General features: G+C 53.6%; 1 protein-coding gene across 1 annotated transcript in view; it reads right to left on the bottom strand.

Moving 5' to 3' along the window:
• Window positions 1–12,955, bottom strand: part of NR5A2 (nuclear receptor subfamily 5 group A member 2) — a 99,637-nt gene extending 86,682 nt beyond the window's left edge. The window contains exons 1-2 of the mRNA XM_033000809.2: window positions 12,883–12,955; window positions 2,280–2,417 (exon numbers count right to left, since the gene is read on the bottom strand). Coding sequence (XP_032856700.2) covers window positions 2,280–2,417; window positions 12,883–12,946 — 202 coding nt within the window. The 5' untranslated portion in view covers window positions 12,947–12,955. The remainder of the gene's footprint in view (window positions 1–2,279; window positions 2,418–12,882) is intronic.
• Between the last annotated feature and the right edge of the window lie 2,798 nt (window positions 12,956–15,753).

Here is a 15,753-nt window from a genome sequence, read left to right as displayed (position 1 = left end):
GTGAAGCAAACCCCATCAGCTCCTCAGTTTTATGTTCTGAATATTTGCATTTACAGAGTGTTTATGGAATCGCAAACTAAATGAATTATTTTAAAGCCGAAAATTATCAGGGGCAAGCTTTAGACAAGTAGGATGAAAAGAGTAAGTGTCATTTGTCTATTTAAAGTAACCCAGTTCGTTTCCTTTACAGTTTTCTTTCAACATCAGTCTGCAGATGTTTACTTAGTCTAAACTTGTATCTTACAGACCCAGCACTTTTGCGCCGCGTTAAAGGCGTTACTTTTTTTGCAAAACCAACTTAAAGCAACGTCCTCCGCGCCCCCAAACTCGTTGTCTCGGGGTGACCCCCGCCCCAGCCGAGGGGGTGAGCGCCCCGTGCCCGCAGCCCCCGGGTTTCGCAGCAGCGGGCCCGCGGCGACGGGGGAGACGCTTTTTAGCCCCCGCCGGCGCGGCTCGCCGCGGGTGGGCAGAGGGATAGCTGGCCGGCACCGCCGTCCCCGGGGGTGCTGGTGGGGGGGGCCTGCCTTAGCCGGCGCCCCCCGGTACCGGGGCTGGAGGGAAACCTGCGAGCCGGAGCCGCCCGAAGTTTCTGCCACTCGGGGAAAAGGTGGGGAGGAGCCGGCCGTCAGGAGGGGAACGGGGGGGGGGGGGGCGGGGGGGGAATATACAGGCTGAATGAAGGTACAGAACGTGGTCACTTGAGCCGGGCTCCCCCCACAAAGAGCCCAGTCAGCAGCTCCGATTATTCCCCAAAAGAAACCCCGCCGCTCACCGCGGGGCCGGTTTCCTTCCCCTTCCCTGCTGCTAAACCTCAGACCCGCTCGGCAAGCGCAGCGGCAGCGGAGGGCTCCTGAGCGAGGCGGGAGGCGCCGGACGTCGCAGCGGCGCCAGTTAGGATGTCGCCTCTTTGCCGGTAACCCCGCGGCTGCCATAGATCGGGGGCACCGAGGCGGTGGGAGTCCGCCCGAAGCCCCCGGACCGGTCGGCCGCCTGGCTGGAGGCGCGGGAGTTGCGCGCCCCTCCGCCAGGGCAAGGGGGGGCTGCGCTCGGGGAGCTGCCGGGGAGCGTTAACCCGCCGGCACACACCCGGGCAAACGTGGCCGGAGCGACCTCGGCACGGCCGGGGATTGCCGCCGGCCAGCGTCGTGGGGCGGACACGGGCGGCTGCAGGCGGAGGAGGAGGAGGGCCCGGCCCTCCCCTCTGCTCCCGCGGCCGCGGCTCCAGGGCCCGGCGCTGGGACAAAGTTCCCCTTCCTCGCAGGAAAAACCAAGTGGGAAAGCAGGGGTTTCCCGAGCGCCGTGCCCTGGCACGGAGCCTCCTCCTCGAGCGAGGAAAGGGGCGGGCGGGCCGCCCTCTGCACCTCCGGGGCCCCTGGCCCACCCCGCCCCTGCTTCCCAGCAAGCTCCCGGCAGGAGCGGGGGGTAATTTCGAAAGAGCAGCCGGGACGCGAGTTTCTGCCCCGGGAGAGGCGCGCAGGGCAGGGCAGAGCGGGGCTGGTGGTGCCGGCGCACCGGGCTGCCGGCTCCGAGGCTGGGAGCCGCCCCCCCTCCCCCCCCCTTGCGGCCCATCGGCCGGGGTCTCCGCCGGCTCCCTCCGCGCAGCACCGCGGCCCGGAGTGGGGCACCGGGAATGGCCCCGTCCCGTCCCACAGACGCGTTTCCAGCGCCATCCCAGATGGGGCATCCCGCTGCCCTCGCCAGTACCCCGCAACGGCGCAAACCCGCCGCGGCGTCGGGGCTCTCCGCTGCGAAGTTTCGCACCGCCGCCGCTGCCACCTGCGCTCTACCCGCGGGCACCGCACCCGCGGGGAGGAGTCCTGGGGACCCCGTTTCGGGACGGTATGTGGTCCACGGGGTGCTCGGCAGGACTTCCCCAACTAACTCCCCCTGCCATAAGTTTTGAGTCAGTTTTGCGCGGACCGGGGACGAGGCCGAGCCTCCCCCGAATCCCCCGAATTTGCAGTCGGGGCCGGTGTCCCCGAGCAGTGACCGACCGGGGTCAGTCCCCCGGCCAGAATGTGGGACGGTTCCCTGGCCGCGGTTGCACCTCCTGGCCGGGGCCTTGCCGTCGCCTCGGCCCTGGTGCCCCGGCCCCCCGCGCCCACCCGAGCCCCGCTGAAAGCTGGCCCGCGAAGGCAAGGGCTCGCCGGGGCGCGGCGGCGGAGCTCGCAGGCAGCAGCCGTAAACTTTTTTGGCAGGACGAAGGGGCGGTTTGCCGGGTGTGTGTGTGTGTGTGCGAGCGTGCGCGGAGCGGGAGCGCCGTGACTTTCCCCCCTTACCTTGCATGTTTTCCGGCATCTGCCCCTGTTCCCCATTCGACCGGGCGAGTCCCAGGGCCTCCGTCTCCACTTTGGGCAGCATGACAAGGCGGCTGGGGGCCGGGCTGGGGGCTCCGTGTCCGTCCGCGACACCAGCACCTGGACACGGCAGCACAGATTTAGCTAGAGCAAGGGGCGTTCGCGGCCACTGCCTCTTCCTCCTCCTCCTCCTCCTCCTCCTCTTCCCTCCCTCTGCTCCACGCCAGCCCTTGCCCTGATGTAGCGGGAGCACCGAGCGGCCCCGGCCGCCGGGAAGCGTCGCCGGGTGCCCGCGGCTGGCGGAGCCGCGGAGCGGTAGTCGGGCTGCAGGCAGCGGGGGCGGAGAGGAGAGGAGGAGGAGGAAGATCGGGGGGTGCCGGGGAGGAAGGAGGAACCCCCGGAGCCCGCAGCAGCTGCGCCCGGGGCTCAGCGCGGCGGCAGCCCGGCGCCCCGATCCATGCGGAGCGGCACAGTGCACAGGAGCGCTCTGCCGCCGCTGGTGCTGCTGGACAGGGTTCCCACCCCCGTCCCCCTCCTCCCTTCCTCCCTCCTCCTCCTCCTCCTCCTCCTCCTCCCCCTCTTCCCCCCGCCACAAGTGCGGAGGTGCCGAGTCGGGACCTCTAGCCCCGGGCCCGCGGGGAGGCGCTCCCGGAGCCCGGGGGGCGCAGGGCGCGGGGGGCTCCGGCGAAGGGGGCCCCCGACACTGCCCTTGCAGCCAATAAGGCAGAGGCGGGATGAGCAACACCCCCCGCGCACACACACACGCACAGAAACACACACGCTTGTCCAGCGGACTCCCCCCCTGCCCACTTGTTAAACTGGGCTGTGGGGTGGCGGCCGGGGCTGCAGCCACCCCTCCCCGCCCCAGCGGAGCCCGACGGGCCACCGGCCGCGCCGAGCCGGGCTGCACCTGCCCGCCCTTCCTCCCTCCCTGCCGCGGTGTGCCTCCTTGCCAGCGGGCAGCCCGGCTCCAGCTCCCTCGGAGCCGGCAGGGCAATCCCCCTGCCCGGACAGCTTCGGCCGCGGGACCCCCGGCCCTCGCTTAGCCCCCCGGGCGGGCGGGGGTAGGCGGTGGGCCTCCCTGCGCTTGGAGACCCCCTGGCCCTTGCTGCCACGTTGCTGCCGCGCAGCCCTGGAGCCTGGGAACAGCGGGCGGGAGCCGCGCTTGAGCTCGCTGTACCTATTCTGGCTTTTTGGGATTCCCTCCCCTAAACTTCTTGCGAAATCTGTCGGTGCCACTTGCATCGTTTGCACAAAAGCCAATGCCCCGGCAGAGCCATAGCTTGAGCAAGAGCCTCCCTTCCCCGGCTCACGGGGCGGCGAGCGGCACTCGTTTCCAAGTTGTCCCAAATAACTCGTTTCTCGCAAGCGGGTGCCTCAGTGGCGGGAGCCGGGCGGCCCCGCGTGGCGCGGGCCCTGGGGGGGGTCCCGGGGCGGCGGGGGCCGGGGGTCTGCCCTCCAATCCCACACTGGGAGCGCCCTGAGGGCTCCGCGCCGCTCCCACTGCGGCGCGTAGGTTGGGCGGTGTGGGATGAGAGACATTTGCACCTTTGAAAGCATCCGAGCCCCCCGCCCGAGCGCTCGGATGCCCGTACTCCTCTGACACGTACATCTCCGTTGTGTATATTAAAAGCTGAAAATATTTGACGGTGAAAATTGCTTCCGATTGAAAGTGAGGCGCAGAACTGGCTCCAGCGCAGGGTATAGCATTTCCCTTCGGTTGGGAGTGAGTTTGTGAAAACTGACCCTGGTTGTAACTTATTAAATACTTGTGGCGGTCGCAAGGTGACCAGCCGTGGGACAAGCCCTCCACCTGCAGAGAGCGGACTCGGCTGTGCTCTTTCCTAGGCAGTTTAAACTTTTTGCATCCAGCAACTGGGAGGAGAGACCTTTGCTAAATTCAGCGCAGATCCCGAGCCAGCTCAACACCGGCACCATTGGAGCAGAAGATGTCTCTTTCTTTCCTTATCTGTGCAGGGTTTAACATTTTGGGGATGGACCCAACGCGCAGAGTCTCAGACCTCTCGGGCTCCTTCCATTCTCACCTTTTCCCCATTCCCCTTCGGGCGGGAGTGCGAGCAGGCGGGATTTTGATTTATATCAACACGTTATTTCTGAAGTTAAAATTTCACAGTTTAGCTGTTCGCCTGCGACTAGGTTTCAGCACAGCAGCATGGTCAACTGCGGGAGCGGCTAAGATGGCTAAGGCGAGGTGGCTGAAAACCATCCCGAGGGAATGCCCTCGTTTCTAGGCAGAAGTAGCTCGGGCTGAGACCCCGTCTCGGCCCTTGGGAAGTTCTTCCCAGGTACACTCATTGCCAACAACCCCTCTTGCAGGCGTCGCCGTGTCCCGTCGCCCTGCGCGGAGCCCGAGTGGCTCAGCACTGGCGGCTCCTCTCCGTTCCGCGGGCGCCCGCCGGGAGGGGGTAGGGGCTGCGGGCCGGGGCCCTCCCGCCTTGCGAGCCCGCAGCCGGGCCGCTTCAGCCTGCCCGACGGGTGGCCAGGGGACCCCGGGGGCGGCTGGCAGAGGAGCTTCGCCTCCTGGCAGCCCTTTCCCGAAGGAGAAGCGTTGTCAGAGCAGAGCTCCGGCTGCATTTCCAGCAGACCGTGGGAAGTTTAATACCCAGCGGCAGGGCACCGCCGGACCTGGGTCCTGCAGCCCGCCGAGCTCCGTCGGGGAAAGAGCCGGTGCCTGCCCTCCTGCTCGCCGCCGAGCGGGTCACGCCGCTTGGCGACGCCCCGCCGGGACGCTCCGTGCCGCCGCTCTCGTTATTAGTTGCTCCGGGAAAGACACCCGCGGATTAGGCGAAAGCCGGGGAAGAAAACCCCGCGTCCGGACACGGCGGGCGAAACCGGCCCGAGCGCAGCCGGGGCCGGGCGGGCTGCGGCCCTCCCCGGGCAACCCGCGGCCCGGCGGCGGCGGCGGCGGCCCGGGCCGGCTCTCCCCCACCGACACCCGCCCTCGGGCACGGTCCTAGCACCAGCCCCCGGGCTCTTCCCTCCTACTCGTGGGCTTAATGTCATTCTGCCGGGGAAGGGTTTGGAGCGAGTTCAAACTGTCCATCGCAAAGCCACTCCGCGAGCTATTGGTATGGATGAAAATACTTTGGAGTGGTTATTATACATCCACATTTCTCCGAAGTAACAGTTTAGGCCAGTACATATTATAAATGATACCTGGTCCCTTGTGGCTACATTTAATTTAACATGGAGTTCTAGCTCTCAAGATTGCCTTGAGCAACCTTAATTACCCTTTCTTCTAATCTCTTCTCCATTCCTTACTAAGTTCTCCAAACTTTTTTTTTTTTTTTTTTTAATGTGATTTCTCTCCTGAGTTTGCCTGCCTTGTTCTGACTTTGCCTGAAGGTCTTGATTGACGCGTGTAATTATAATTATAAAAGATGATGGCTCGGGGAGCCTCCAACAGCCTTGATTAGTACGAGGAGCAAGACTTGGAATATTTTACACTTCCCTATTTAAATGTATGTATATTTACATTAAAAAAACACGGTCTAATTTTAAATAATCCGAAGCTTCTTCTACCTCCTTGTTTTCAAGGTAGAGAGTTCTGTGTGATGATGATATTTCAAAGAAAGTTCCAATTTCTTACAGCTTCAAAGAGGCCACAGAACCTGGGCAAATTTCAAAGCCTTTTTCCCTAAGCAGGGACATTTCCGACTCCGAGGGTCTGCTCCGTGAGCAACAAATAGCACGCTCTGTTCTAGCTTTGTGTCGGAAAGTGTCAGAGGTTTCTTTTCCCAGAGAACTAGCAAAAGTGAACTTTTATGGGAGGGGAATTTCAAGACAAACTTCCCAGAAGCATGTGAAAGAAAGAAAGAACCGGAGGACTGAAACTTTTCTGCTGGGAAGCCTAAATCCAAAACCGATCAAAAAGATTTAGTGGGAATTATTTAAGGAGGAGAGAAATCCGCATGCTGTCCCGCCTTCCTCTCCCGCTGCGCGTTCCCGTTTGCCGCCCTGAGCCCCGAAGCCGCTCCGAGCTTCAGCCAGGCGCGGGGCGAGAGTCGCTGCCACGCAGCCTGTCCCCGCACAGCCACGCAGCCCCAGGCACAGGCCGGCACAGCCCGCACAGCCCCGGGCACAGGCCGGCGCGGCCCCGGTCGCGGAGCTGGGCGGCCCCGGGCAGTGCCCCGGGGGAAGCAGCGTGTGGCAGTGCGGCTGGCACAGCACCTCGCTGCAGCTGGGAAAGTTTATAACGCGAGTTTGCTGCTTCACCTCACACACGTCTCACGCCCAACTTTACGAGACTGTTTACACCAGGAGAGTCTATCCAATGCAGGCTCTGTTCTGCTCTTCCCCCCCGCCCCTCCCTTTAATTTTCTTTCATTTTTCTCTCCTCTCCTCTCCTCTCCTCTCCTCTCCTCTCCTCTCCTCTCCTCTCCTCTCCTCTCCTCTCCTCTCCTCTCCTCTCCTCTCCTCTCCTCTCCTCTCCTCTCCTCTCCTCTCCTCTCCTCTCCTCTCCTCTCCTCTCCTCTCCTCTCCTCTCCTCTCCTCTCCTCTCCTCTCCTCTCCTCTCCTCTCCTCTCTTCCCCTTTCATCTTATGTCTTTCCCCCTCTGCTCCTTGCCATAAACAATTCACCCCTACACTACCTCAAAACCTTCCAAACCCCGTAGCCAGTGGGCTCCTCTCATCAGTTTGCTGAGGAAACACTCCTTTTAATTCCCAGGGATTCATTTGAGTGGAGGCTGGTAGTGCCTGCAACTCAGGCTTTAGAAAGTAAGCTGTCCCCTGTAGAGAACTGAAAACAAAGACCAACAAGAACTCCCATCACAAACACAAAAATATACTTTTTTTTTTTTTTTCCCCCCCGTATCTTTTTTTGATTCACTGTCAGCAAAACAGAGTGGGTGCTCCGGGCTGAAATACTTTCTGTAGTAAAACGCACACCACAGAGGATCGCTTTCCAAAGCCTTTTGCCTTTGTTCAGCTGCGAATCTTTCACAGTTGCCTTACGGAGATGTAGATCCTCTCTGGTCCGAAATAGAGAACCGTTTCCAAACAGTCAATTATTGACCGAGAAGCTATTTTTAAAGCCCGGCCAAGCTTACTGGTGCAGACTGGAACGCTGGGCTGCCTTATAAACCCCTGGCAGCAGCGTGATGCAAAACTACCGGAGTCTCCGGCGTGCGGAGCGTTGCTGGCCGAGCGGGTGGGAAAGCGCCGCTGTGACCGCCTCGCTTTTACTGCCCCGTGAGTCATCACTGAGGTGTCGTAAGACTTCACCTCGTCCTGCCGCCATCTGCTCCGGCCCGGGGCGCCGTGCCCCCCGTGCCCCCCGTGCCCCCCGTGCCCCCCGTGCCCCCCGTGCCCCCCGTGCCCGCCGTGCCCATCGCGCCCGTCGCCCCGTCTCGGGGCGAGCCCGCTCCCACGGGACCGTGGGCGTGGGCAGGGACGGTTACGCGTTCTCGCTGCAGGGCAGTTTTCCGACGGAGATTTTGCTGAACAGACTGGACGGCGCGGACGGGCCGAGGGCCCGGGGAGGTGCGAAAGCCGAGTCAGCCCGGGCGCCCTCGGGGAGGCGGCGAGTCCTGCCGGGAGCCGGCGGGGGGGCTCCCTGCATCAGCAGCACCGACAGCGAGCCGCAGCCTTTTCCACCGGGCTGCCGTTTCCCATTAGGACACTTAAAGATCCAGTTTTGCAAACAGGAACTCTGCTAGAATTTTTTTTTTTTTTTTTTCCCCCGATAAATTACATGAGTTCCGTTGGGAAAACGCCTTCTAGTCGCCCACTGCTCGGACCTGTTGCCGCTAACGGGGCGGCGGGAAGGCGTGCTCGCCCCGCTCGCCCCTGCCCGCTGCGGGGTTGGCGGCGGCCCCTTCCTCACGGGAGGCGAATCCAAAAGCGGGGCTCCTCTCCGCGCCCGCCCGCCCGCCCGCCCGAGGCGGGGCCGCTGCTCGCCGCGCTGCTCCGCGCTGCTCCGCGCTGCCGGCGGGAGCCGCGGCAGGGCTGTGCCCGGCCGAAGCGAGGCCGCGGCCGGTCCCGCCGCACCGCTCCTCCGCCGCTAACCCACCGCCCCTTTCCAATACTGATCATTATTTACTTTTATTTTGTTTCTGCCTGTACTGCCCTTTCGGAGCCGAGTGTGGAACATCTAGTTAAAAAGGCTATAGCTTGGTCTGGAAATAGAACTCCAAATATATTTGTATATAAAGCAAGGCTCCTGTCAGGGCTGATCACCGGTCTCTGTATCATAAGAGATAATTGATTTCTATCCTGCACAGACAGGCTTAAAAATGAAATTTCTTTTGCTGAGACAACTGACCTTGATCTGTTGGTGGGAAAAAAAAAAAAAAAAAAAAAAAAAAAAAAAGATGTTTTAGGTCTGCTTTCCCCCCCTCCCCCCAATTACCCAATTATGATTTGAAGCTTGGAAACTTTATTTAATAGCTGATCTTTATCATGAAAAAAAGTTTAAACTAATCTCCTATAAGATTTCTCTGCACAGAAGCATGAATTCATAAAGCAAACCATGAGAACATAAACTAGGCATAGTTTATATTGAGAAATCTTGATAAGGATTGTGTACATAGGCATGTCTGTTCATTGCATATAAGAATGTATTAACATATATTAAGATATAAGGTTGCATATCTCTGTAACATATATAATGTACTCATGTGAGTAAATTCTAGACATTAACAATAATCTGGCATAAGAAGTTGTAACGGTTTTCCCCACAATGCAGCCAAACTGAACTCCTGCTGCAGATAATTCTTCCCTTTCACCCTATATAAAGACAAGTTTAAGATCTGACCTTTAAATTACGCACATGGACAAGTGGCTGGAGGCGTTTGACAACATTGGAGGTTTCCCACTGCAGACCACAGGCATCATCATTGTTACTTTGCCTCGTATTTGGGCATTTAAAATCAGACTAACTGGAGAAAAACAGGTGTAAACGGAAATACTGCCTCTTTTGTAGACAGCTCAGTTGCAGTAAAATGATGAGAAAAGTATTTAACAGGAAGAAAATTGGTAACAGTAAAGAATAACAGCAAAAGTTCACTGTTATAAGAAAATCACCTATGGCTCATGGCTTGCAGTCCCCAAACAGCCCAAACTGTTCATTCCTGTGGAAGTTTTGCCTGCATCATTGCTGGCCAAAATCCTAATCCAAAGTTTTAAAGATAGTATTTGATGTCTTTGTTAATCACATTAAGTTTCATTATATATGCATAATAATAATATAGAAAAACAAACCCTGCCAAATTCAAGAGCATTAATTACAATACTGTAAATTGCCTGAGGACATACATTAAAATTAAGATGTCAGTAAATCTTATACAAGCTGAAAAATTTCACAGTAAGAAACTACAAGTAGTTATTTTTCCTTTTATATAACCATATTTTCAAGTTAATGAAACAGTTGTTTCTGTTAAATAATCATAGCTAATGTTTATAAAAATTGCATAGTGTCCCTGATGACACTAAGACAAGAGGATTAGAGGAAAGATAAAACTAGTCAAGTAGCTTTGTATTGCCCCAGAATCTGGTAAAAGAAAAAAAATCATCGCACTTCCATAAAAAATTTCTTAAGTCCATATGATGCGCTTCATCTGTAAGATAGGGTGTACTGTTAAATTTCTGTGAATTCCAGATGCCTCTGACTATATGACTGTAAACCTGAAAACAAGTGTTAACAACAGGTAGTGCCCACTCACTCTAGCTCCAGGCTGGTTGTGTTTGCTCTCCAAGGGACAGATCCACTGCTGTTTAAATTGGTGGAGTCTGATTTGCATTCATGGAAGCTGGATGAAGCCCTCCTTGCTGGCAGAACACAGGGTCCTTCTTGCTGCGACACGTCACTGATTTATACCAAAAACTAATTTATCATCAGGTGGGTGAATGCACTGGGTGCATCTTTGCAAAGCAGGTGCTCCCTGACAAGGGCATTTCTCAGCCCTGGTGGTGGGAAGCAGCAAATGCCCCCGGCCCAAGGGACTGGCGGGTTTGAGGCTGTGGAGGCCATGGCAGGCCCTCACAAGCCCACCCACTCTGCCACTGGTCAGAGAGGAAAAAGCAAAGGAGGCACTGGAGGGGACTGGGCAAAAGCGAAAGTCCAGGAATGGGATTTACTCTTAAGAGCACTTGGCCCTGCAACTGATTGTACTTACACTCAGCGAGAACAGCTTTTTCTTCCAAAGAATTACTTTCCAAGTGCAAATAAGAACAGAATCCAGCTCCTTCCTATTTGGTTTCCCCCCCTCGAAGCAGAGGCCTGCAGGGTGTGCTGGTTACATTTAACCCTTACAGGTAAAGGGTGATCCATTTACAATGCTGAGTTAGATGCGCTTTTCAGTGATGCCATCATGGGCTCTGACTGGGCTGTGTCATGCAAGGGCAGAAATCTCCCCCTGACCCAGAGCACACAGGATTTGGGAGAGTTTCGCAGGATTTAGATCTGCTTTTTCTGGCCCATGCTTTGCGAATCTGTCCTGGTATATCTGTGATACAGCACATGTATAAGTGCATTTTGGAGGCATGGTGACAAGAGTGCTCTGCTAACTTATGTCTTCCACCAATCTGTTTCTCATAGCCACATAATTTAGGGAACCCAGACCTGCCAGTTGTTTGGAAACCATGAAAATGGGACTTAGTTGGTGTAAATATGACAGATAAGCGTGTCGTATTTTCTCTTCCCCTTGGGTTGTATCTTTTCACCCTGAGAAACCTTATCTGAGAGACCACTCTTCAGATACATGAGGTATATTATTATTTTGCTATCTCATGCTGAAGGCTGAGAGGAGCAGAGGCTTCTCCAGCACCCTTCCTTCCCTGGTAGCCAGAAAGAAAAAAAGTCAGAGCAAGGCCCAAGAGAGTGAGGCCCAGTTGGGAAGCTGGACTTGCCCCCCTTTTCCATGTGTTTCTGGGGGCAGAGCTGTGCGGAGGAGCATCCTAGACCTGTAGAGAAGCACCAGAGGGTCTCTGGCTTTGAATTCTCTATGGGTTTGCCTGGATCAGCCCTCCTGGCCTAGGTATGGCCTGACCCTGGTCACAGCCATGTCCAACAGCTCCAGAGTGCCCTGTGCTCTCTGGCTGTTGTGGACGGGATACCCTGACAACGCTGCCAGAGAGACCACATGGCTCCCTCTGAGGAGAGACAGCAGGAGCCCACCCCAGAGCAGGGCTGGCATCAGGCACAGCTGGCCGGGAGGCAGGCAGCCGTGGGCCTGGTGGTGTGATCCATGGGGCATTAGTCCTCCAGCCATCTGTTTGCAGGCCAGAAAACCTCGCTACAGTGTTGGGCAGGGTTCTGGTGCGGGAGGTATAGAGCAGGTAAAAGGGGTGGGAAGGGAGTCCCTGGGGGCTAGCTGTCTGGGACACAGTGAGGTCTGAGGTGGGAGTCCTTCCTGTGGGTGCCCTCCCCTTCCATGGGAGAAGCAGCAGCTCCACCCAGGAGATCAAGATCAGGTTTCAGCTAAGTTTGAGGCTATTTCCTGCAGCTGTTGCTGTGCCCTCCATCTCCATGTCCCAAAGCCTCCCTTGATGGCCAGGTGCCCACATCACAGCCAGCATCAGGATGAATGCCTTGCCTGCCATATGATGACACACTTTGGGGGCAGGAAGAGAGCAAGCCCTGGTTCCCACACGTGGGCCAAGGCTCTCCACTTTCATCCTTGCTGTAAATTGCTGCACCAAGGCACAGACTTGCAAAACCCTGGACTGTGGAACCTGCAGTGCTACTGGGCTGGCTTGCAAAGAGCCTTCTGCTCTGTGAAGGAAAGGTTTCCCTTGGCAAGCCTTTTCCAGCCCCACTCAGCCCCAGCCCTGACCCAGGCACAGGCTGATGGGGCAGGGCATGCTATCGCCCTGCCAAGGGCAAGGCACTTCACTCTCAGTGTCTGGTAAGACATAGGTTGACCTGAGATAGGAAGTGCGAGGAGAAGGGCGAGGAGGTGGCAGGCAGAGGCAACCACTGGGGCTCGGCCACAGCCCTGGCAGCCTGAGGCAGCCGGTTGTGCAAAGCCCCTCGCTCCTGTGAGCCAGAGCAATTTGCACCTGCCAGCTTTCTGATGGGGAGCAGGTGCTGTTTCCATATGCTACTGGAAGTATTCAATTCTTTGCTGCTCTTAAGTCTTAAACAGCTTTTATTATCCAGCCCACCTAAACTGAATGATGATATAGCTGAATATTTAGCTATAAAAAAAAATCTGCTTTTGACGCATTACAGAAAAGACCCTAAAACATTCCTGAGGTTCTCTTCAACAAGAATAGTCAGGCCAGAAGTAATTTAAATCTATTTTTTGCTAATGTTTATACACACACACACACACATATAATTCCACAGTTATTAGCAACTGTAATAGATAAAGATACCATTAATTATCTGATTATATATTTGATAATTGCATTATTTCTGGAGAAAATTGTTATTCACTGAGTTATCAGCTGTTTTCTTACATTTTTATATTGTATTGTAAAGTTCTTTTTTGCCTAAATACACATGCAAATTCATCAGTTTTGTTGTTTTGCCCAATTGTAATGATTTTTTCAGTTTGGACATCCCCGAGTCTAGTATATTTATGCAGAGTCTTTAAAACAGTTAGAAAACTGTTACTTACCAACTGATGTAAGTCCATGTTTTATAGATTCCTGTATGACGGCTGTGTGGGAACCACAAGACATTATTAGGTGTAAATATACAGTACTCTTGGGTGCAAGGTGTACAGCATTGAGTACAGAAGAAGTGCAGCCTGTAAACTTTTCTGGCCTTGAGACCCAGGCTATAATAACCTTCAGTGAAAGTCAGCGTGATGAACAACAACAAAAAAAAATATCCAAGAATTCAGAAAGTAACAAGCGTGTCTTTGAGTGGACTCTGTACTTTTTCCAGCATTAGTGACCTGCTGTAAACCATGTATCCCATTTCATGATAGTCTCTAATCAGAAGGATTGGAACTTGTGATAGGTTTGGCACTGTCACGTGATTTTGTACAGCTTGATAAGAGGACCCTGTTATAAAGTGACAGCAAAAGAGATAAGAACTCTTGGCAGATAATGGCAGAGAAATGATTAACCTAGAGCGGAGAGGTGCTATGAAGCCCAGAGAGTGGAAGGTTGTAAAGTTGTGGGGTCATAAGATCATACTGAGTGGATGAAAAGCCATACCAACATAAGTGTAATGACTATAAACTCAGACTTGTGACCTGTCTTCTTGATGTCATCACCTCTTTGCACAGTGGACAGCAAGCATGGTTGTTTTGGCTTCTGTAAACACTCTTTGGATGGCAAAACAAGCAAGCATTAGGTCCTTAAAGGAGGCTTCTGAACGTGCTTGGGATTCTACACTCTGAGTAACAGCACCAGCAAATCACTGGTGGTGGTTTGTCAGACAAAACTGTTTTATTGCTCTAGTCCAAATGGGTTGTAGCCATTTAGTTGAAAGCATACACTACTTTCTCAGTAAAGAGCTTTACAGCATGGTTAAACATTGATATCCCAGGATTATGATACATAGACAGTACTGCGCTCAGCTCTAAGGCTGTGAGGTACAATACGTATTCACAGCATGTCAAACGGCTGTCAAGTGTTTTGCTGCAAAAGTTATTATAAAGGTGGGCAGCTGTGTAGGTGACTGGGTGATTTTTCAGCTGAGTGGTGAGTGGGTCAGGTTCTGCCTTCACACCCACCAGAGGAAGTGCAGGGGCCCGCCGGCTCCCTCGGTGACACCGTGCAGCATTTACAGCAGCCTGAGCTCAGTGTGGCTTCTCCTTGCACTGCAGTGCCACCGGCAGCCTTTGTGGCTGTAGCCCAGTAGATTAAGTCTGCATACACTTTGTGAGATCAGGCTCAAGCCTGAGTAATAAGATGATATTTGATATTTCAAGTCTCTTGAAAAATAGAGTGAGATTATTCCACTGTGGGCTAGATCTGAAGCCTCTTGAAGTCAGAGGGAGTTTTTTCTCTTTAAATTTGCAGAGGGCTGTAAAGCATCAAATGCTCTTTTATATACTTCATCGTGATGGTTAGACTTTGATGGTAAAGTGGCAGACAGGTTAGTTCATGCTCTAACTGGACTGCTTTTCAGGCTTCTGCTGGCCAGGATGAGAGCTAGAGAGCCAGTCTGAAAATGGAATTGATGTGGCAAACTGTGCAGTGATTGAGCCTTGCAGCCAGGACCCCTGAATTATCATTTGGCCTGTGCAGTACTTCCCCCCTCTAGATCCCCTTGTAGCAAGGATGACAGGCTGTAGAGGGAAGGCCTGATTTTCCAAATTCTTATTGAACAATTCCATGTACATTTTGTATGCTTTGTTTACCATGCTAGAGTGTATGAATCAAACATTTGTTCAGCCAATTAGTAAGTCACAATCATAAGTACTCATTTTGTCTATGATACGTGCAGCAAGCAAAATCCTACAAATTTGTGTACCCAAACTTCCAGAAATCAGATATCTCTTCCACTTTTTTATACTTGTAATTATACTTGTAAAGTGAGCAAACTGCACCAAGCTACCTCACAGCGATGCTATGAATATTATTGGCTTGCAATGTGTATGAAATGCTTTAAAAGCAAAACATGCTATGTGAGTCTATCTTCTTATTTATTACAGGAAAAAAAAAATAATTTACAAGTTTGGTTAAACAGATACCATGAGTGTTTGTCCAGGGTCACTGATATTTTTATCTGTTTCGACAGTGAAAGCTGGAAGCCAGCTTTTCCAACAGATTTCATACAAACCTAAAGAATTTGATTCTCTGTCTATTCTAGTTCATTTGGTCATCAAATAGATTTTCAACACTATTCATAAAAAAAATGAAAACAATAATTTCTTCAATCAGAAAAGGCACGTCTTTGGGTACAGGGAATAAAATAAATTAGAAATGCTGCAAAGGATACTGTGGTTAGAAACTTTCCACTGTGTCATCAGAGACATTGCTGGAGCACTGTTGGCCCATACACAAGAGTCTCTATAAAGGAATCTGCCGTATGTGGGGGAGAGAGATATTAAATCATAGGAAATATAAAGAAAATTCATGCTTTTGGCTTCAAATGCTGTCATTCCTTTCCTTTTTTTGCATCAGTATCAAATGTCAGGGTCACTGAAAAATGTTCTTTTTTCCCTTTCTGATACTTTGTTTCCATGTCTAGAGGAATGTATGCCAGGTGCATAACCAGACAGACTTTCTTTCCCTTTCTTTATACCTAGTCCAGTGGGGGAAAATAAAGTCATAGGGAAACTCCAGGACAATCTATATCAGTCCGTGATTCAGCAGCTTGATATGTTTAGCAGTGATATGCTTGGGCCTCAGCTGAAAAAGGTACATAAGCGTGCATATAATGAGACATACGAGTGGTACCACTGCAGCTAGGTACCTGAGTTTATGGATGAATACTTTGCTTGGTCAGGAATTTGGAACTGTAGCTTTTCTCATGGTAAAGTCCCTGGTAAAGCAGCCACTGATCTTATTCAGAGCAGCTTTTCCTAACT

Source organism: Tyto alba, unplaced genomic scaffold (genome assembly GCF_018691265.1).
Source record: "Tyto alba isolate M040663 unplaced genomic scaffold, T.alba_DEE_v4.0 Super-Scaffold_1000006, whole genome shotgun sequence".
NCBI lineage: Eukaryota > Metazoa > Chordata > Aves > Strigiformes > Tytonidae > Tyto > Tyto alba.
The sequence above is the reverse complement of the archived record's forward strand: the minus strand, read 5'-3'. Positions and strand labels throughout refer to the sequence as shown.